Source organism: Charadrius vociferus, unplaced genomic scaffold (assembly GCF_000708025.1).
Source record: "Charadrius vociferus isolate BGI_N301 unplaced genomic scaffold, ASM70802v2 scaffold90, whole genome shotgun sequence".
In the NCBI taxonomy this organism is placed as follows: Eukaryota; Metazoa; Chordata; class Aves; order Charadriiformes; family Charadriidae; genus Charadrius; species Charadrius vociferus.
This window is the reverse complement of record NW_009647222.1, coordinates 974,424-992,437: the sequence shown is the minus strand read 5'-3', so window position 1 is coordinate 992,437 and position 18,014 is coordinate 974,424. Positions and strand designations below refer to the sequence as shown.

Here is an 18,014-nt window from a genome sequence, read left to right as displayed (position 1 = left end):
GGCATTCCACTAAACAGGAAAGCTACTGGGCTTTTTTACTGCTAATGAAGGGAAAGCATTTAATTCATTTCCATGTTCTGTTATTTTCACAGATTATCTTTTCCATTTAATTGAAGAAGCCTACACCTAGTTCTCTCCAAGAAATAAGTAAAAGCCTGTTCTTCCAATCACAAGCCAATCTGACTATGTATCTGCTAGCATTTGGGGCAGTTTAGTAGAAAAGGTACCCATCAGCATTAACATGGGCCAGAAAGCATAAAGTGGGAAGAGACCACTGAGAAGTGTCCAATCCCTTATCCAGGTTGGAAAAAAACTGCTCCCACACTCCCAAAACAAACAGTAACAGATCAGTTAAGGCAACAGATCCATGAGACTCAATTCCATCAGATTTCTTCTTTAAAGGGAGAGAGAGCATATGTGCACCCATCTATTCTTGCAGCTGGTTCCAAATGAAAAGAAGCGTGCACAGGTGTTCTTAAGCACTGCTTCAGTAACGTATAAGATACACGTAGTCTTCAGTTTGGCATCAGAAGCAGCACTGGCAAGCAGAAGGGTATCAGGGAATTGCTTTATGTACCGGGGTTGCTTCTGCAGTGTTCCTCGGATTTGTCGTCTGGCTAGTAATACAGGAGCGAGCCTGAAGAATCCTGAAACACTAAGTTTAAAAAGCTACATTCTTATTTCAGTTTCCACAACAAGAGCTCAGAGTTTTTAAATCAATCCTCCACACTCCTTCGTGGAAGTAAAACTAATCAGAATAACCAATGCAGTTAAAGACTGGGTTCTTAAACACATTAAACAAGAAAATTACTGGTTTAATTAATGAACCAAAAATTTGAATTGAGGTAGGAACAGCAGGAGAGAATTCATTTTACACAATCCACCCTAAAGACCATCTAAAAAGGGGAAAAAGACACATAGTTAAAAAAAAAAACCCCAAACAACCAACATACATCAAAACCACCCACATACAAAAGAAGACCAAGTAACTAGGGTCCCCCTGTAAAAACACCAAAGTATAGTTCATAAAACCAGCAGGAACAAGTGTATGAAGGGGCAGTACTCCTTTCACCAAGAAAGGAGGGCCAGAGCCCCACGGCTCCAGAAAAGTAGTAAAAATTGAGCCAAGGTCGGAAATTACAAAATCTACAATGGATTTATTTAGATATAGTTTTAATACAGCCTTGTTTTCTTTTAAAATAAGAGACAAAGCTTATTCTACAATGGATGCAAATGGTGCTGGAAAAGCAAAATATTTGCAAGTCTAAAGAAACCTGGGACAAAAATGACCTTGTAAATGAAATTCTCCTGAACCAGAAGGCTTTTCTTCTGCTTTGCACTCACAGGTGTTTCTCAAGAGAGACTCCTCAGTTGCATGATCAGCTTTAGCGTCTCATTTGTAATCCCTATTGTTCCATGCTTTACAATTTATTCATTTATGACAGACTGAGATCCTGAGAGGCTGTAGCGTTACTAGTTACAACAACAGATCCCCATTCAGGGATGGTGTGGACCTGCTCTCCCTCACATTAGTAGTGCAGTTGCTGCAGGCATAGTCTGTTGCCCACTGGAGCTTCCTAAAAACCAAAACTACTTCAGCAGTTTCCACATGCCCTTACCTTACACACAAATTCTTCCATTCTCTCCATAGCATGGTGGGCTTGTAGAAGAGGTGACATACCCATAAAACCTTCGTCTTCTTGAGGTGACTCATCATTGCATTTATAATCCTCAGAACACTACAGGGGGGAAAAAAATAGAGTAAATGCCTTGTAGAAAGATGAACAAAGAAAGGTGACATTGTTTTCCATACAAAACTATGATCTGAGGTCTTGGCAAATAAAGAAATTGTCTTCTTTCCTTGTATGGCACTGAGGAAGGAATTCAAAAGAATCAGCAAAAAATTATTTAATTCTTAGGTATCCGAGAACAACTCACATGTTTAATCCATTTTGCACACGTTTTCACCAGGTTTGGAAGAAAGCAGTGTTCTTCTGTAAGTTATGCTTCATTAAAGCCCAGATATGGAGTCTGAGGCTTGCAGCCTACCCAACTCTAGGGAAGGATTATTTCCCATTTTATGTTTCAATATTTTTCACTATGCCTGCCTTAATGCCTCTATAACGTATCTGGCGTTTTAGGATAATAAAAGGCAAGGCAAGGAATCTATTTACTTTGTTATAAATGCTTCACCTCAATTTTTACTTCAAATCTGAAGATCTCTTCTGTTTAACTGACACTTCTGTTCAGCTCATAATCCAGTAATGGACATTGACTCATTTGTTTAACTTTCAACATATTTCAGAAACTAGTATGAAACTTTTGCCAGTTAGACAAAGGCAAGTTATCAAATGAAAGCAGTAACCAACATCAGAATTTTAAGCAAAATTCAAATAAAGAGAAACATCCATATCCCCAAGGTGTACCAAGAGAACTATGAAATCAAAACAACAACAAAAAAAACAACGGAGCCTGGATATTCAGCTGGTACACCTTACTAATAACTTTACAGGAATGTGGTTTGGTAGTTTTCTACCCCATGTTGACCTATCACATCATCTACATTTTACGATACACTCTAGCTTTCCATTTAGGAAAAAAGCAGGGTGGCCCACAAAGGTTCTACATTCCTGTTTTCATACTACAATGCTCATGGCGCATCAGAGACTCCATTCAGTGCTTCGGCTTCCAAGGTAAACAAGCTTGAAAGCTAGAAAAGACAGAATGAGCCTTTTGTACCCTTCAGGCTTGACGTAGAAAGCTGCCACACAACTCGTGACCAAGCCAAGACAGACCCACAATCTGTATGGAGACTGGCCCCCTCCATATTACATTAAAAGCCACAATGTTTTTAATCTCTCTTATTCCCATATCTAAGTTAACAACCTTAAAAATCAAGATTACTTATCAACAAAGCCATCCAAAGTGACTGAGAATCTAGTATACAACCTCACATACTTTATCTATGAACACTGTCAGTAATGTTCAGGTTACTGTCCTGAACTTTGAGTCAGAGATCAGATCTGGCTGTGCATTTTTCCCACATTAGAGTTCTCTCCTTAGAGTAAGGCCTTCTTATCTATTTCCATCAACAAGTTAACTGAACAAGCTGCTTAAAACTTTCATTTTTAATAAATAAAAGGAGACTTCTTCCAACCTACAGTGAGCTATCTAGATTCTTCAATATTTTGGGGATTTTTGAGAGACAAATGACATGCTAATACTTGCTTTTGTACCCGAGGCTTGCAGTAGCCACTGAAGCTTCATCTTTTAAAGAGGTCCACCCCATCGGGTTCTCGACCTAATTCTGCTTATCCAGAATGCAGATCTCTGCTATGTAATACATAGTATACATACTTTGTATGCTGTGTACAATCTCACATTTGTCCACACTAGGACAGCTTATTGACTAAATGAGTCTTCGTACATAATCTACTTGTACTGCCTACTCACCTTCATTTATCATTCCAGCCAACACCCCATCCGAGCAAGTCTGGGCAATGACTTCATATTTTATAGCAGATGATTGATATAAATATTGATCAGCTCCAGGCAGATCCTAGAGCAGTACAAGACTATTAAATACACTCTCACTGCCTAGGTTACCCCATTAATTCTATTGAGAAAGGCATGAAGCAACACCAAGATGTAAATGGGTTTAATATCCTTCTAAAATAGGCACATGTCCTGTTGGACCAAAAAGTGTATTAATACAAAAAAAATTGGTTTCACTCTGACTCAACAATATTCACTGACATTATTTCCCACACTGTAAATTTTACTAACTTTTTCTACTAATGGATCTTTGCTGGTTAGGATTCTCAGTTTTCAATATTATAAATAATTAACTCAAGGTTGTAGAAACATAAAATGATTTCGGTTGGAAGGGACCTTTAAAGATCCTTATCTAAGTCCCCTGCCATGGGAGTCTGTGATACACTCATGATAGTCTGCACAATCTTACATTTCAAAGAAGTCTTCAGTTTCCAAGAACGCGCCTTACAGAAAAGCAAGGGTAGTGTTTAAATTCCAGTGTACTTGATACAAGCAGCACTGCTGTGCCTTTTAGCTACCCTAGAATGTTCTCCCCCGGCACCACACAATGACCAGCTGGAATGGGATGAACAAGTTAGTAATCCTCAATTTACAAAACTTGGTGGACTCAAGGAAAAAAAGGTCCCTTATAGAATCAAAGGCTGTATTCATTGCAGTCTGCCCAGTGACTCAAAGCCAAAAAAATGTTCATTTCCCCCTTTCCACATACTCCCATTTCTAGAATGATGGGGAGGTTTAAATTTGAAAGCTCGAAGAGCACAGCTATTTATGAACCAGTCCAAACTCTTTGCATCTTGGCAATGCGCCTACAAACAAATCATTACTGAGCTTCTTTTAGTGATAAAAAGAATTCATATCATATATACAGTCCAGATTACTGCCAGAAAATGGAATTGATTTTACTATCTCCTTCCTGCCCTTAAACTGCAAAATTAGCATTCAAGGAAAAAAACTAAAGCTCAGCTTCTTAGTCCTTTTCTTGCTAAGGAGGCAAAATGAGATCTTCTTCTAGAACATCCGTCCTCCCTCAACTCCTTCCCGTAACCTGCCATTAGAAAGAACGGTAAACTGGGCTTCTTGCAAGCTGGAAATCTATAGTTGGAGTGCAACACCAATGCGAGTTTTCATTTGGAAGTCTGAAGGAGTTTATTTACCTTCAATTCTTCAGACAATGACTGAAGGGGAAAAATACCACTTTTCTCTTCAGAAGGCATATAGTTGTAAAATTTCCACTGTGAAAAGTTCCTTCATATCTTAGGATACCCACATTCTCTCTTCTTCGGCTGATCATATCAGAAATTCAAAAGCATTTCTAGAGCTTAACAACATAAGCAACCATACACTTTAGGAACTGTTTTCAACTATTTCTAAGTTTTGCCCACAGAATCACATTTTAAAATGGGGAACACGTTGAGTAAATAATCCCACTTGCCTAACACCATGGAGGAAATGAAAGTCCAGAACAAAACTCAATACTCCCACTTTTAATGCAGTATGGTACACCCTGAACCAAGTGCTTCCAGAATAATTTTTGTCTTTGCACTTTTTAGATGATTGGCCAAAAGGATTTTCACACTGCTGATGTTTCAGATGTTCTTTTACATCACCTAATTTACTCAATTTCTTGTAAAAGTAGTCTCAGATTTTGATTAAAGCATTCTGTGAAGTCTTTACAGCATTTTAAAGTATCTTGAAATAAAAACCTTCATCTTCAAGCAAACTTCTTGCAATCATCAGCTGTCATTCTTCTGCTACACACAGGCAGCAATGCATAGAATCAGTCTTTCATACAAATCAGAAATCATGGCTTCTGTATACTTACACTCTAGAGGGTCTGGACGCTTAATTCTATGGAAATGCCAAACAATCCTTCCAATTTTAATCCTATCCCCTTTGCAAATTCATAAAGTGTTAAAAGTTATCAAACTTAGTATAGATACCTAATGAGACAAAAATTATACAACAGAAGTATAAATGCATCCCAAGTTGAATAATGACACCAGAGAATAAACTAAACCTGAAGGACAAGTGACAATGGGCAGAAGAAAATAGTTTTACTGGTTTATACATATTCACTTTATTTTGGGAAGCTTTCCAGATTCTTTCGTGCTAACAATGATAGGCCAGAAGGTAAGAGAAAGAGGTAGAAACCAGGCTTGATTATACCACTTTGTACAGAGTTCCAGACAATACACTTCCACGGACAGATCATCTTCTAAACAAGAATTTCAGAGTGTGCTTTGGAAGGGATAGAAAAGGTTTAATGCCAAACCCAAAACTTAGAGCACTAGATGAAGAAACCTAAGAGTCCAATTGCACAGTGCCCATTCATTAAATAAGATTATTTTAACATTAAAATCTCACTCTTTTATGATAATGGCACAAGCCCGGTGGTTGTTTTGTTTTGTTTTTTTTTAAAAAAGGTTTACATTTAGTACAATAATTTGTTGCCTGAATAAAGTCCAAAAAACTCAGATCACATAGCCAAAGACTCTGTTACAGACAAAACCGCAGTAAAACCTGATGTAGTAAATGCAATATACTTCCCTTGTCTACTACAACAGCTTATCCTTCTCACATAGATTAACAGTTTTTATATGATCGCTCTCAAATCTGTTAACAGATACACTGTTTATTAATGCCCTTCACTACTTCACTATGGAAAAGTCAGAAGTCAAGTCACAATGGTAGAAAAAGATTTCAGAAATCCTTTTCCCACTTTCTTAAAAGTTGTGTTCTCCGGATGTCAAGTGGTAAGAGTATAGGTACTTGAGGTCTGTAGTTTCTTCATGTCAGTTTAAAGATTTTTAGAAAGTTTGAGAGTTTGCACATGACTACCACTTGCACAGGTGACAAGCAAGCTCTTGTTCATCACTTTAGACTGCAATTTTGCTAGAAAACATCATCAATCTGTGTTCATTAGAGTGTGTAAACTGAAACATAAGTCAGACTTGAATGAAGCCACTGAAGCAGCTTACTCCGTCAAAAGTGGTCCTCTTCTCCCTCACCACCATCTTCCTTTATGTTACTTCTGGCACCTCTCTGATCCTTGGGTTGATTAGCTGATCCAATACTAATCTGGCAGAAATTACTCACATTTTTGCTAGGTAAGCTTCCTATTAGATAATAAAGTTCGTTCAGATAACCAAGGGATTTAGGGAGCTGAAGCTACTGCAACAGAAACAAAGGGAGCATAAGCTCCCATTTTACTAAGATCCACTACAGAATACTTTCTGTGGATCACGTTCATGGCCAAGTTTCTTTTTGACGCATATCAGGTGGATGCCAAACGATCTCCAGTCCCCCTTTTTGTAGCACTCAACAGTTAGAAGGGAGCCTAAGAACCTAGCCACACATGGATTAAGGAAAGTTAAACTAATGATCATGTCAGGTTGCTGTATTCTCAAAACTTCCAGCAGCTTTCAGGACTGCACTTTTCAGAAATTGACAGTTTTCATTGGTTGCATGTATGGTGTTTGATGGAGAACCAGAATTGTGTTAACCATTAACACTAGTAACTGCAACACAAGTGTTAGGGTTCCTTTTTGGACAGAGTCATCACTCAATTACTTGAGGGCCTAAGTGACCGTGCGCATACCTATGTAGTATTAAGCTCTGGAGTTAATGAAGTCCCATGTCTCAAAACTCAACTGTTTGTGATGCCAATTCACCATCAAAGTGTCACCCTCAACTGTTTGTGATGCCAATTCACCAAAGTGTCACTGGTGCCCTAAAGCTACCATCGCAGCGATTTCCAGTGTGATGCAGTCTGAATTTGTTCTAATGTTCATGTTGCTTCCTTCAGCTGCTGATAGATGCTCTCCCACTCTCTTCTTGATCTGTGTCCTGACAGAACTCTGTCTGGGTACGAACACATCGTTGTAACACAGGCAAGATAGTTCAGCAAAAGCAAATGTCTTAATTAACACTGAGTTGTGGGATATTATACAACTCAGTAGTTATATACAATTCTCTTCTTAAAATGCAAGTTAGAAAACATACGTTGCTGCATTTACAATACCACTGTTATCCCCCATATTAAACTGAAGTCACAAAGTCTAGACGTGACTTGGAGTTTTTGCTCTTGTTTATCTTGATCTCATCAGATGAATGATTAATAGTGTTTAACATGACATTCAAGTCATTTAATGTTTCTTGGGGCAGCATGCCAGATTCAGTAACTCGAGAGCATTCAGCGTAATGGCCAAGATACGTTCAAGGCTATAATATAAAAATGCTATTTTTCTAATCACAGTCCTGTAACATCCTTTTCAGCTAGCCAGATTGCTTTTTTCAGTAACTCCTCTGTGCCCATTCTGTCAAATAACCTTTATCAACATGTCTTTCGTAAGAAGAAAGGAGCAATAGGTGGTGCCGTGCCATGCCATTTCTCCTAAAAGCCTGTTGCACATTTTTCAGAATTTCGTCAGCTTATGTTCTTTGGATTGTAAGTAATTAACTGGAAAAGCACAGCACCTTAAAACTTTCCCTGATTTCCTCTAACTTCCACACGTACCAAGTTATTTTAAAATAACAGCTTTGTCATTCAGAGTTTACATTCTCTCTTAATCTGACAGGTTTGTAAATATAGACACACCGCAGTTTCCAAAAGGCTAACTACATCCACCCTCTAAGCAGGGTGTGCAAAGCTGTTATTGCTGTCACTGGACCAAAAACAGTCTTTCATTAGCACTGTGCCAAAGCCCCTTTCAGCCTATTGGTCAAAACGTTAAGTGCTTGAAGGTTCCTGGAGTTTAGTATTTTTCCTTTGTAGGTCACCTTCTTATAAAAAGCTACACTCCATTTAATACAGCACTTGGAAACAGTTTTATACAACTGGTCATGGGTGACTGCTTGCTGGCACTCATTAAACACAAGCACTAACATTTAACACTCCTTTAGCAAATAGTCCTAGGACCAAGTCACATTTTGGCTTCAGCAACCTTGCTAATACACCCTTATTAGAACCAGCTCCCTCATTAAAGATCTTCAGATGAAATGGGTTTGTTGGATCTCTAAGCAGTAGCAGCTACTGATTTCTGTCGATGCCCAGTATTTGACAAGGACCAAAGACCTCAATGCCCACATGAACTAATCAGTGCACTTCGGGGGAAAGCCTGTAGAAATTGCTTCTACTACAGAACATTCTCATGTGCCATCTTCTGCTCCTCTGTCACTGTTAATCCCGACAGCAGAAAAAGAAAACAAGCATGGTGGGCTTATGGAAAAAAATGCTCTGTTAAAAAAATAAACAAAGACTGAAAGTGTACTGCTGAACTTAACAGAAAAGCAGACTCAATCAACCTAAAACAGTTAGAGGAAGATGCAAGTTAACCCACCAATACAACACTATTTTCCCTCATACCACTGTGAAAGGCCATCAGGTCCCCCATTACCGCCCAAATCAGGCAGATACGATCTCCAAGAGAACAAAGGCAAAAACTGTGGAATCTAACCCTTGTCCAGGAAAACAGTTGGGCCAGTGAATTATAAACAGAACCGCTCCCTCCCTCTCCTAGTTTCAACAGGCAGCACAGCAAGCAATGGTTACAAAACCAGCTGGCAGGCAGCAAACTCAGCAGAGTACCAACACTCCCCCTCTCAAAGAGCTAAGCCTGCCCAGACTAATAGGAGACGGCTGACCCCAGCTGCAAGTCAACAAGCCATAACCTATTACAATTTTCTTGTTAATTCACATGGGAGTTTTCCGGGAGACAGGGCAGACACAGAGACATGGCCGTTTCCCACGTTACCAGTATTCTGGGCAGAATACTGTCTACTCATGGTTGACTAGGTCACCAGTTTCTGTCTTTTCTGCAGACATTCAAGCTCTAAAAGCCTGTTAATAAGCCAGGCACATCAACTGTCGGTGAAGGATGCATTAGCATCTGACCAACTCAAGCCTGCGGAGCCTGGAAACAATCTCCATAGATGTATCACATCTTCATACTGTTTAAGTGGGAATACTTGGAGATATTCTGCTCTGTGTATCCAAAAATGCTTTGCTTTACCAAAAAAAAAAAAAAAAAAGGGAATTTTTGAGGGAATACTAGATTCGCACACTTACTTCAGTGACTAGCAGTCTGAGTAAAATATGCATTACTTCCAGTGCACAGAACAGCAAGTGAAGGAGAAATTCAGATGTTAAGATCTTTTGATCTGAAGTAAAAAGGCAACTCACATGCTTTCAAAGAAGTAACATCCTTTCCCAAGAGTTGCAAAAACATAGGAAAGGAAGAGGTGATAAAAAAGTCTACAGAACAACAAATTTTGAACACAATCTGCTATAAAACAAAAGCACACAGGTTTTGGTGGGACCTCAAATTCTGTTATGCCTGGCCTCTCCCATACACACTCAGAAGACATCATCTACCAACAAAACCTGTAATGCAATGCACTCTAAGTACCAATAGTAAAATGCTAGATTGAAAATAAAGCTAAATGGTTTCAAACTGAGCAAGAAGCTTGCAAGTAAATTTATAGAGAAAAAAAAATTTAAGGCAATCAGAACTTACGAATATTAGCTCCAGAAAGACTATTCTTAAGGCTCAAATGTCTACCTTTGGCCTTCAAGACTTCACCTAAGTCTTTTTCACTCAGATAGCATGCACCATAAGGACAAGTTGAGAATTCCATGAATTTACATGCACCCTTCTGTCAATACCAAAACTATTTCTGTGGTCTATTTTGGTAGATAATACATACACATTCTGTAACAGAAAAGGCTTTGAGTAAGTTCTACGATTCAAATTAAATGCCTCAAGTTATTTGCTCACCTTCTAATTATTCTAAAACTTTTCTTTTGTACCTAAAAATCTGTTACATCCTTCTGTCTCCCTCCTTCAAGTCACTTTGGTATTTATGCTCTAGAAAGACTCTTGTAGCTACATGCAGGTATCATGAAATTTGTCAGAGGTCAAGTAAGTTCCACCTGAAGTCAAAACCCATACTCCCTCAGAAGCAATCCCAGAGTATTTGCCCAAATTTCTTCTGTCCATTCAGATCACTTGAGAGCTATGCTCACCTCCTCCCAAACCCTTACTCTATGTTATCAAACACTTCAGAGCAACAGGTCTCCACTTCATGGGTGCATTTCGGTGCCACACAGGACAACTGCACAAAGCAGCTCAACTGCATGAAAGGAATCATCATTCAGGAACACTGGAGTAAAGGCAAAGAAAATGGTTCTTTTGTTTGCCCTCTGTCACTGACAGGTTAAAGTATAAAAGGAAAGAATCAAGCATAGGTTTTTAGGGCTGCATAAAGAACCCATTCATCAGGTTATAAGAAGTCACATGCACTTGATTGTGTCAGCTTAAAAAGCCACAGTAAGAGAGATTTCTTTAGGAACTATCACTGCTGGAATTACAAAGGCAGTTGAGACACAGAAACACTAGGAGAGGAGAAAAGATTATGTCCCAAAAGCTAGACAATCCAGCATGCTGCAGGAGGGAAGCACCTGCTGAAAAATGCCTTATTAGCACACCTAAACTAGAGAAAGTGACAAAGTTTAAATTGCTGAAAGAAAGAGAAGACTTACCCAGCTTGCCTGATCCTTTTCTCACCACCAAATCCTTAATATTCAGAGAAAAGGTTACTATTTCTCAAAGTCACACAAGGTATACCACTCATGTGCCACTACACTAACTGCATGTTTAAACAAGGTAACAAGATGTGTATCTAGTCTTTGGAACAGATACTTGGAAGAGGGGATAATCTATGAACAAATATGCGCTTTAGGAAAGAATGCAGTTATGGGATAAAATACAGACTATGAGGTTCAGGTGGCAAAGGATATTGATTTTATATGATCCATATCTTCTTATAAACATCATTATCAAACTGGCAGATGAACAGCACTCACAGAAGGATGCAGTTGTTTTATTATTACTTTGGATAAGCACGCTCACTACAGCTAGTAAATCTTTGCTACATGTATTCAGTGAATGCCACAATTTACAGAAAGTAGGAACTTTAATGTAATGTTTAAGTTCACAGCTATGTAACCACCCAGGTAGGTTACTGGTGCCAGGGACAAAGGCCTCAGAAAAAACTTTTAGGACTAAATTTGATTTCTTAATATCACTTCCTTTTTTTTTTCCATGAAGATGCTTTATTTCTAAAGAGGACCAATATTGTGGCCCATGAAATTTAGACAGTGTGCAATGTAAGCTGTGGGGGAGATGGAAAATAATGTTGAACACCACAATGGTACAGCTTCCACACACCTCCTTGAAAAGACCATCAAGACAATTCATCAAATGCAACTACCACCTCTTAAGAACTCAGATTGCTTCCTCCTACAAGCAGAGCAGAAAGCGGATATACAAGTAGGCAGAGGGAAGGGAATCTTGTATAGGAGTTTGGGGCAGATTTTATACTAATAAAGGAGCTGCAATGATATAAATAGGGTAATAGGAGGCAATAAGAAGAGTAAACAATGCAATATTATCACAGGATAAAAATACACACATTTTTACACTAATATCTCAAATCTTAGGCCCAGTAAGTTTTGGGGAAGTACTGTATCTATTAGAATACATCTATATTATGATATTCAACAAAGTCAATACAATTAGCCTGTCATAGTAGAAGCATTTACAAGCATATTAAATGACCATGGTTGTTCTACCATCAAGACACTATATAGCTCTCACCTACATTCCTCTTCCAACACAGAAATTCCTTGATTGTTACTGTCTGTTTCAATATGGTTGAATTTAGCCATTAGAATACTAATGTAGTGGGCAATACTTGAGTCTTTTTATAAGGCTGCATTTAGCTTGCGTGCCTGAGTACTACTGCCATCTGCAGAAGAACAATAACTTTATATTACTGTTATCTAAATAAGAGCCCCATCAAAATCAGAGGAAAATCATGCTTTTGAACTAATAAATCATCTCTACTGAGGCAGATGCCCATAGCCAGAATGTACAGAAGAGCAAAAAAGCGAATCCTAGCTGGCATTTGAGTAACAGCTGTGCTGAGGCTTATACAAAACAGAGGAAGATATATACTGTAATGTTTTTTCCAGATTATTTAGAACACTGCAGTATGTCACATAATAAAGGCCATTTGGCAAGATAACATTGGTACTTTTGACAGAGCATCCCAAAACATTCTGCTATCTGAAGCATCAAGTATTCAACCTTTTAAGAAGAAAAAAAATTAAAGATATCACACTATTAAAAACAAGAAATTACAGAGTACAGGAATAAAAGTTTAGGCTGAAAAAAGTCAGAAAAGCAGGCAGACGTATACAGCACAGAAAGTGATGCAGTTCAAGACAGAACAGCAAGGCCCAAATGGCAAAAACAAATTTCTGTGGCAGCATTTTAAGAGACTGGGAAAGAGGGAAGACATCAAATACAAGAAAGCTAAATATTTGTAGTGAGCCAAAACACATACTTTTGCCATAAGGATGAAAGCAACGAAAAAAAAGGACAAACATGCTAAGAATGTCTGAAAAAGCCAAAGACAGAAAGAGAGTACTTTAACCATTTTATTTCCAAAATGCTAAAATTAAACACTTTGACTCATCCAAATAATTTCTATTTAGCTAAGCAAGTGTACGGAAAGAATTATAGGCCATAACCAGTTATGGGCTTTTACTTTGGGCTATTCCACCTTCAGGCAACAGGTAACTCACATTATTCAACCAGGAAAGTCAGAGACAAGTATGAACCCAGCCTTCCAAAAGAGATGATCCCAAACACACTGTCAGAGAAACATATCCCTGGAGGTGTTCAAGTTCAGGCTGGATGAGGCTTTGAGCAACCTGGTCTAGTGGGAAGTGTCCCTTCCCATGGCAGGGGGTTTGGAACTAGATGATCTTCAAGGTCCCTTTGAACCTAAACCATTCTATGATTCTATGTTCAAAATATCTGCTAGAACAACTCAAGTTTTCTTTTTCCTAACCTTAGCAGATTCAGCTATTGGCTAACACTTTGCACCTTACACACGTGCTTGACAACCTCCCATACAATGCAAAGAAAAAGATCCTAGGCATTTCCTGTCATCGTGATTCTGAGAATGTCCTACAGTTTTAGCAGTGTACAACCTACGGTGCATTGGCTTGGCTTATTAGCCATGGATACATGTTAGGACTTCTCATCACAAGGACACTTGAAACTAAATCCAGTAAGGGCTCAAACTAATCAAGTTAAGACAGCCTAACACAGGTTCTCATGTCAGCTGAACCATGATAGCAGTCCACGCACACACACAGAATCTGTGGCAAACGCAATTACAGCACCAGCCTAACTCTTCTGCATGGAAGGCTAAGTCAAGTAGCATCAGCATGTTTTTGCTGCTGGCTAAAACCACACAGTTGCTGTAGCTGAGCTGATACAGTAAACTCATTAAGCCATGATAAATTTAATAGTGAGCCTAAGCTGAATGCCTCTTCCACTTAACTGTGCTGATATCCACCTGTATATATCCTGGGAGAACCATTAATTGCAATTCTGAAACTCTCTAACCAGAAGGTACTTTTTTCCAATGCTTGGAGACATTACTTGCACACAACACTTAATTAAGCTGTGGAATGCCTTTCCGCAGGATGTTGTGGCTGCTAAAATTTACAAAGGCTCATGCACCAAAAATTCAAAAACAGTGCCACTGGCTCAGGCAATCTGTGAGAGTGTCAGGCAATCTGTGAGTGGGTGAGTGTCCTAGGGAAGTAACACATCCTTGTACTCTTCCTTATGAGTCTCTTACTGGCTACTGTCCGACAGGATATTGCGCACTGTGGATGTTTGGTCTAATCAAGTACAGCCATTCTTCCAACAAGAATGCTTGCAAATGGATTTTTCTGTCCTAATCTCTAAGACAATAGCAATTAGCCAAGGTTCAGATTACATTCAGAGTCAATATACCTTCTCCTTTCACTTGTAACTAATTGGAAGTTACAGATCAAAAGTCTTTTTATATGAGCAGTGTCTCTGCAGAGAACGAACCAGTATGAGTCCCATTTCTTTGAGGAGGGAATAAAAAACATGAAGCTGATAAACTTAATGCTTATGTTCTGTCTTGTTACCCAAGTCCCCATACATTCAACTGAATGTTTCTGACATCTTCCTGGTTTTATTACAATTATTTTGCAAGCATAAAGAGGTTGCAGCTTCACAGTTCACATTTCTGGAACTTATTTCAAGCACTGAAGCACCTACATCAAAAGCCATTTTTCCTAGCAAACCTAACAGATAAATCATATAACTTACACTTTCCTGGTCAGAAGACAGAGGTGGCTCCACTAAAAGAAGCTTCTGCTCAGAGCTGTCCTCTTCAAAGGCTGCCTGTGTTGTTGCGGTGTCAGACATGTGTCCTTTTCTGAGCCGTAGACCTGGCTCTGGAGAACCAGCATTATCGAGTTCCGTTAGTTCATTCATGAGATGCTGGGAGCCTTCTCAAATATTCTGCTTCCTCTTGGTTCGGTTTGGCTGATTATGTGTTGGCTCTGAAAGACAAACATTTTGTATAACTAAACTGAAGAGAAGAGTGTAAGAGCTGGCTGGAATAAGAGCATGCTTAAAAGCTACCAAACAGCTATGACAACTGCTTTTATATGTGCCCAAACTCCCACAGGATCAATTACATAGACTTCTACACTGCTGAACAATGAATTCTCATCTTGTGACCACTAATACTTTGATATCCTAACAGAAGTTAAAGACAACTTTGAAAGGTAATAGGAAGTGAGCTCCATAAAACAGTAAATTCACAGTCATGTTTTTATAGATTTTTATTTTTACAAAGTTGCAAACACTGGACTGTTAATAGTATTTACAGATAAACTACTTATCACAGACACTCTATAATTACCAGCTTTTTGTGGGTATTAAGCTCATTTCAAGTCATCTGGGTGAGGTTTCACCAAAACTAGGACACTGGTCCAGCTGCTTGGGTAGTAGCAAGCAAGCAGAGCTCAAGCAGCAACTAACTTCAGAGAGACTGCAAGGAGGGCAGTAGTACACACAGTGATTATGTTTCCCTTGCTTAAATTAACATGTTCACAATTACTGCTAGCAATGACTCTGTACCTTTATTTGTACAAGGATTTAGACCAGACAGACTTAAACACCGTTCACTCCATCACAGCAACCATAAACAGATAATTCTCCCAGAAAACCATAACCCACGCTTTCCACTCAGAAAAGTAACTATATTTTACACTTCCAACACAGCAAAAAGGATTAGGGGCAAATTTAACTCAAGATGCTGAAGACTAATTAAATTTGCAGAAAATTACCTAACAACAACCTGTTAATCTGAGCCCTCATCCAAGAGAATTATTGGTTACCTATTATCTTGTACATCACTGTGCGGTGGTCACTTCAACAGCCAGTCAAGAGATACCTGTTTGACGCTGGTTGCCTTGCGGGGCACAACAGCCAGAGCACTTTGAAATGAATCAGAGTGCCAGAAGCCATCAGAATGAATTAGCACTCAGCTGAGGCTTCAGAATCACTTTGAATGAGAATCTATTTGTTTTGTACTAATCACCTGGTGTCATTCTATTCCTGTAGCATATAAGTACTTAGAAGTGACTAACACATAACATTAAGATAACCCATCTAACAAGTTTTAACTTGCTAGGGTGCATAATTAGATTGGAACTTTAGTGCCCAATAAAAGATGGTGAACTTTGTCATAACGTATGAGGGCAAATTAAAAGCATAAGATGAGGAATTGATATTGGCAGTCTTGTAATAAAATGTCACCTCCAAAAAAACAGTAAATAATGTACTCCTTCCTTTCAGGGACTAATCTCATTTATATATGATCGCTGCAAGATAATTCTCAGCCCTGACAATGTGCTATAGTTAATTTTGCTGCAGCAGTTTGTAATATTATATCCCCTCAGCTGCCTGGCAATCCCTAGAGAAGAGAGCTGCTAATGAGCAGGTAACAGACTTCGCAGAATTAAATGATACATCAGTTATCCGAGTTCAGTATGGCACACTGCTTTAATCACCCAAGAAGGTAAGATGAACAATACGACAGCAGAGCAGATGGTATGCCCACTTTCCTGCTAACTCCACCACAGGGTCAGTAACCTCCATCTGAGAAGTAACATCTAAAATGGCCACAGCTGTTTACTTGGTAAACACAAGAGCCACAGGACTACCACCCCATGAGAATTAAGCCAAGGTTTAACAACATTACACAGGAAGCCCAATGAAGAAGTTGAGCAAGTGGATTTTAAGACGAAGAACAAACATTTAGAAAGCCACAGAACAACTGAAACTTGACTGGTTTTGTCATATTTCAAGCAGCCAATTCGCAATCCTATTTTTATGCGAGAAACATGAAGACATTGTCACATTGCCACTTGGCAAAACTGATCTAGGAAAGAAAGGAAAGAGTATGCAACAAGAACTACAGTTTAATATTAAACTGATTTGGTGCCTTAATTTAAAATGCAACTTATAAGAGACTAATTTCAGTAAAGTACACTGTACCAATTTGAAGCTATAGTTAAAACAAACAAAAAAATACAAGTAAGCAGAGCAGCTGTTTGTAAACAACGGTTACACACACACACCCCTACCACACAACATTTCCACACAACAGTTCAAATTGGTAGTTAGTTGAAAAAGCCATAGTTAGTTTCCCGGATTGTTCAATTTGCATTAGACATTTAACCAGCAAGTTTTACCAGTTTTTCTTTCTGCCAGCTTTAAGCAATAGAATTGCCATTGTGTGCTGCATTACCTGCTATATTGCCTGGGAGCATGTCCTTATATCACCTCTACGACATTGTGGCAGCAATGCTCAAAGAGACACAGTAACAACCAACACAACAGGCTTAACCACATACGGCCAAGATGCTTGCGAAAGCCTCTTCTAATACAAGAAGATAAAAGAATGCCAAGAGACTTCTTAAATCAGGCCTTGAAGATTTACTTCACTAGCACTCGCTGCCAAGCAATCACTAAGGTTAAAAATAAATGATGCATTTCACCTCCACCAAGTGAGATTTGCATTCAGCAGAGTTGAACTTTAGAGCTCTGCATAAATAGAAGTTGTTGTTTCTTGAAATGACAGAGGAATTGCTCAAAGAACTAAGATGTTTCCCTGTTATCCTTCATGCAGGACCCTTTTAGTGCTAAATATGCTTGCCCTTACTGATCGTGCAAAGGTAAGCAAGCTGAAAGATGGTCCAAAAGCATCAGTACTGGTTTTTAGTCCTTTTTAAAAATGTACTACAAAAGCCAAAAACACGTGCCTGAATGCAACATGGAGTTGCCAACAGAAAAATGCTAATAGCCAGAACTATTTTTTCATAAGTGAAAGCAAGCAGTCTGAAATGATGATCAGGAAAGCCACAGATGGTCTTTAATTTCTATTATAAAGTTTCTATGCCTCTACAGTTCAGTGGAGAGTTTGAATGACTAAGGTGACCTTTTCCTAAGAAAATGTTAAGTCCAAGTATGATCAGTGGCATCTAGTCAGAA

At 38.8% G+C, this 18,014-nt stretch overlaps 1 protein-coding gene across 1 annotated transcript in view; it reads right to left on the bottom strand.

Moving 5' to 3' along the window:
- The window catches only part of ADIPOR2 (adiponectin receptor 2), a 21,265-nt gene extending 6,229 nt beyond the window's left edge, over window positions 1-15,036 (bottom strand). Inside the window, exons 1-2 of the mRNA XM_009879630.1 lie at window positions 14,778-15,036; window positions 1,620-1,739 (exon numbers count right to left, since the gene is read on the bottom strand). Of these exons, the coding sequence (XP_009877932.1) occupies window positions 1,620-1,739; window positions 14,778-14,945 (288 nt within the window). The 5' untranslated portion in view covers window positions 14,946-15,036. The remainder of the gene's footprint in view (window positions 1-1,619; window positions 1,740-14,777) is intronic.
- Between the last annotated feature and the right edge of the window lie 2,978 nt (window positions 15,037-18,014).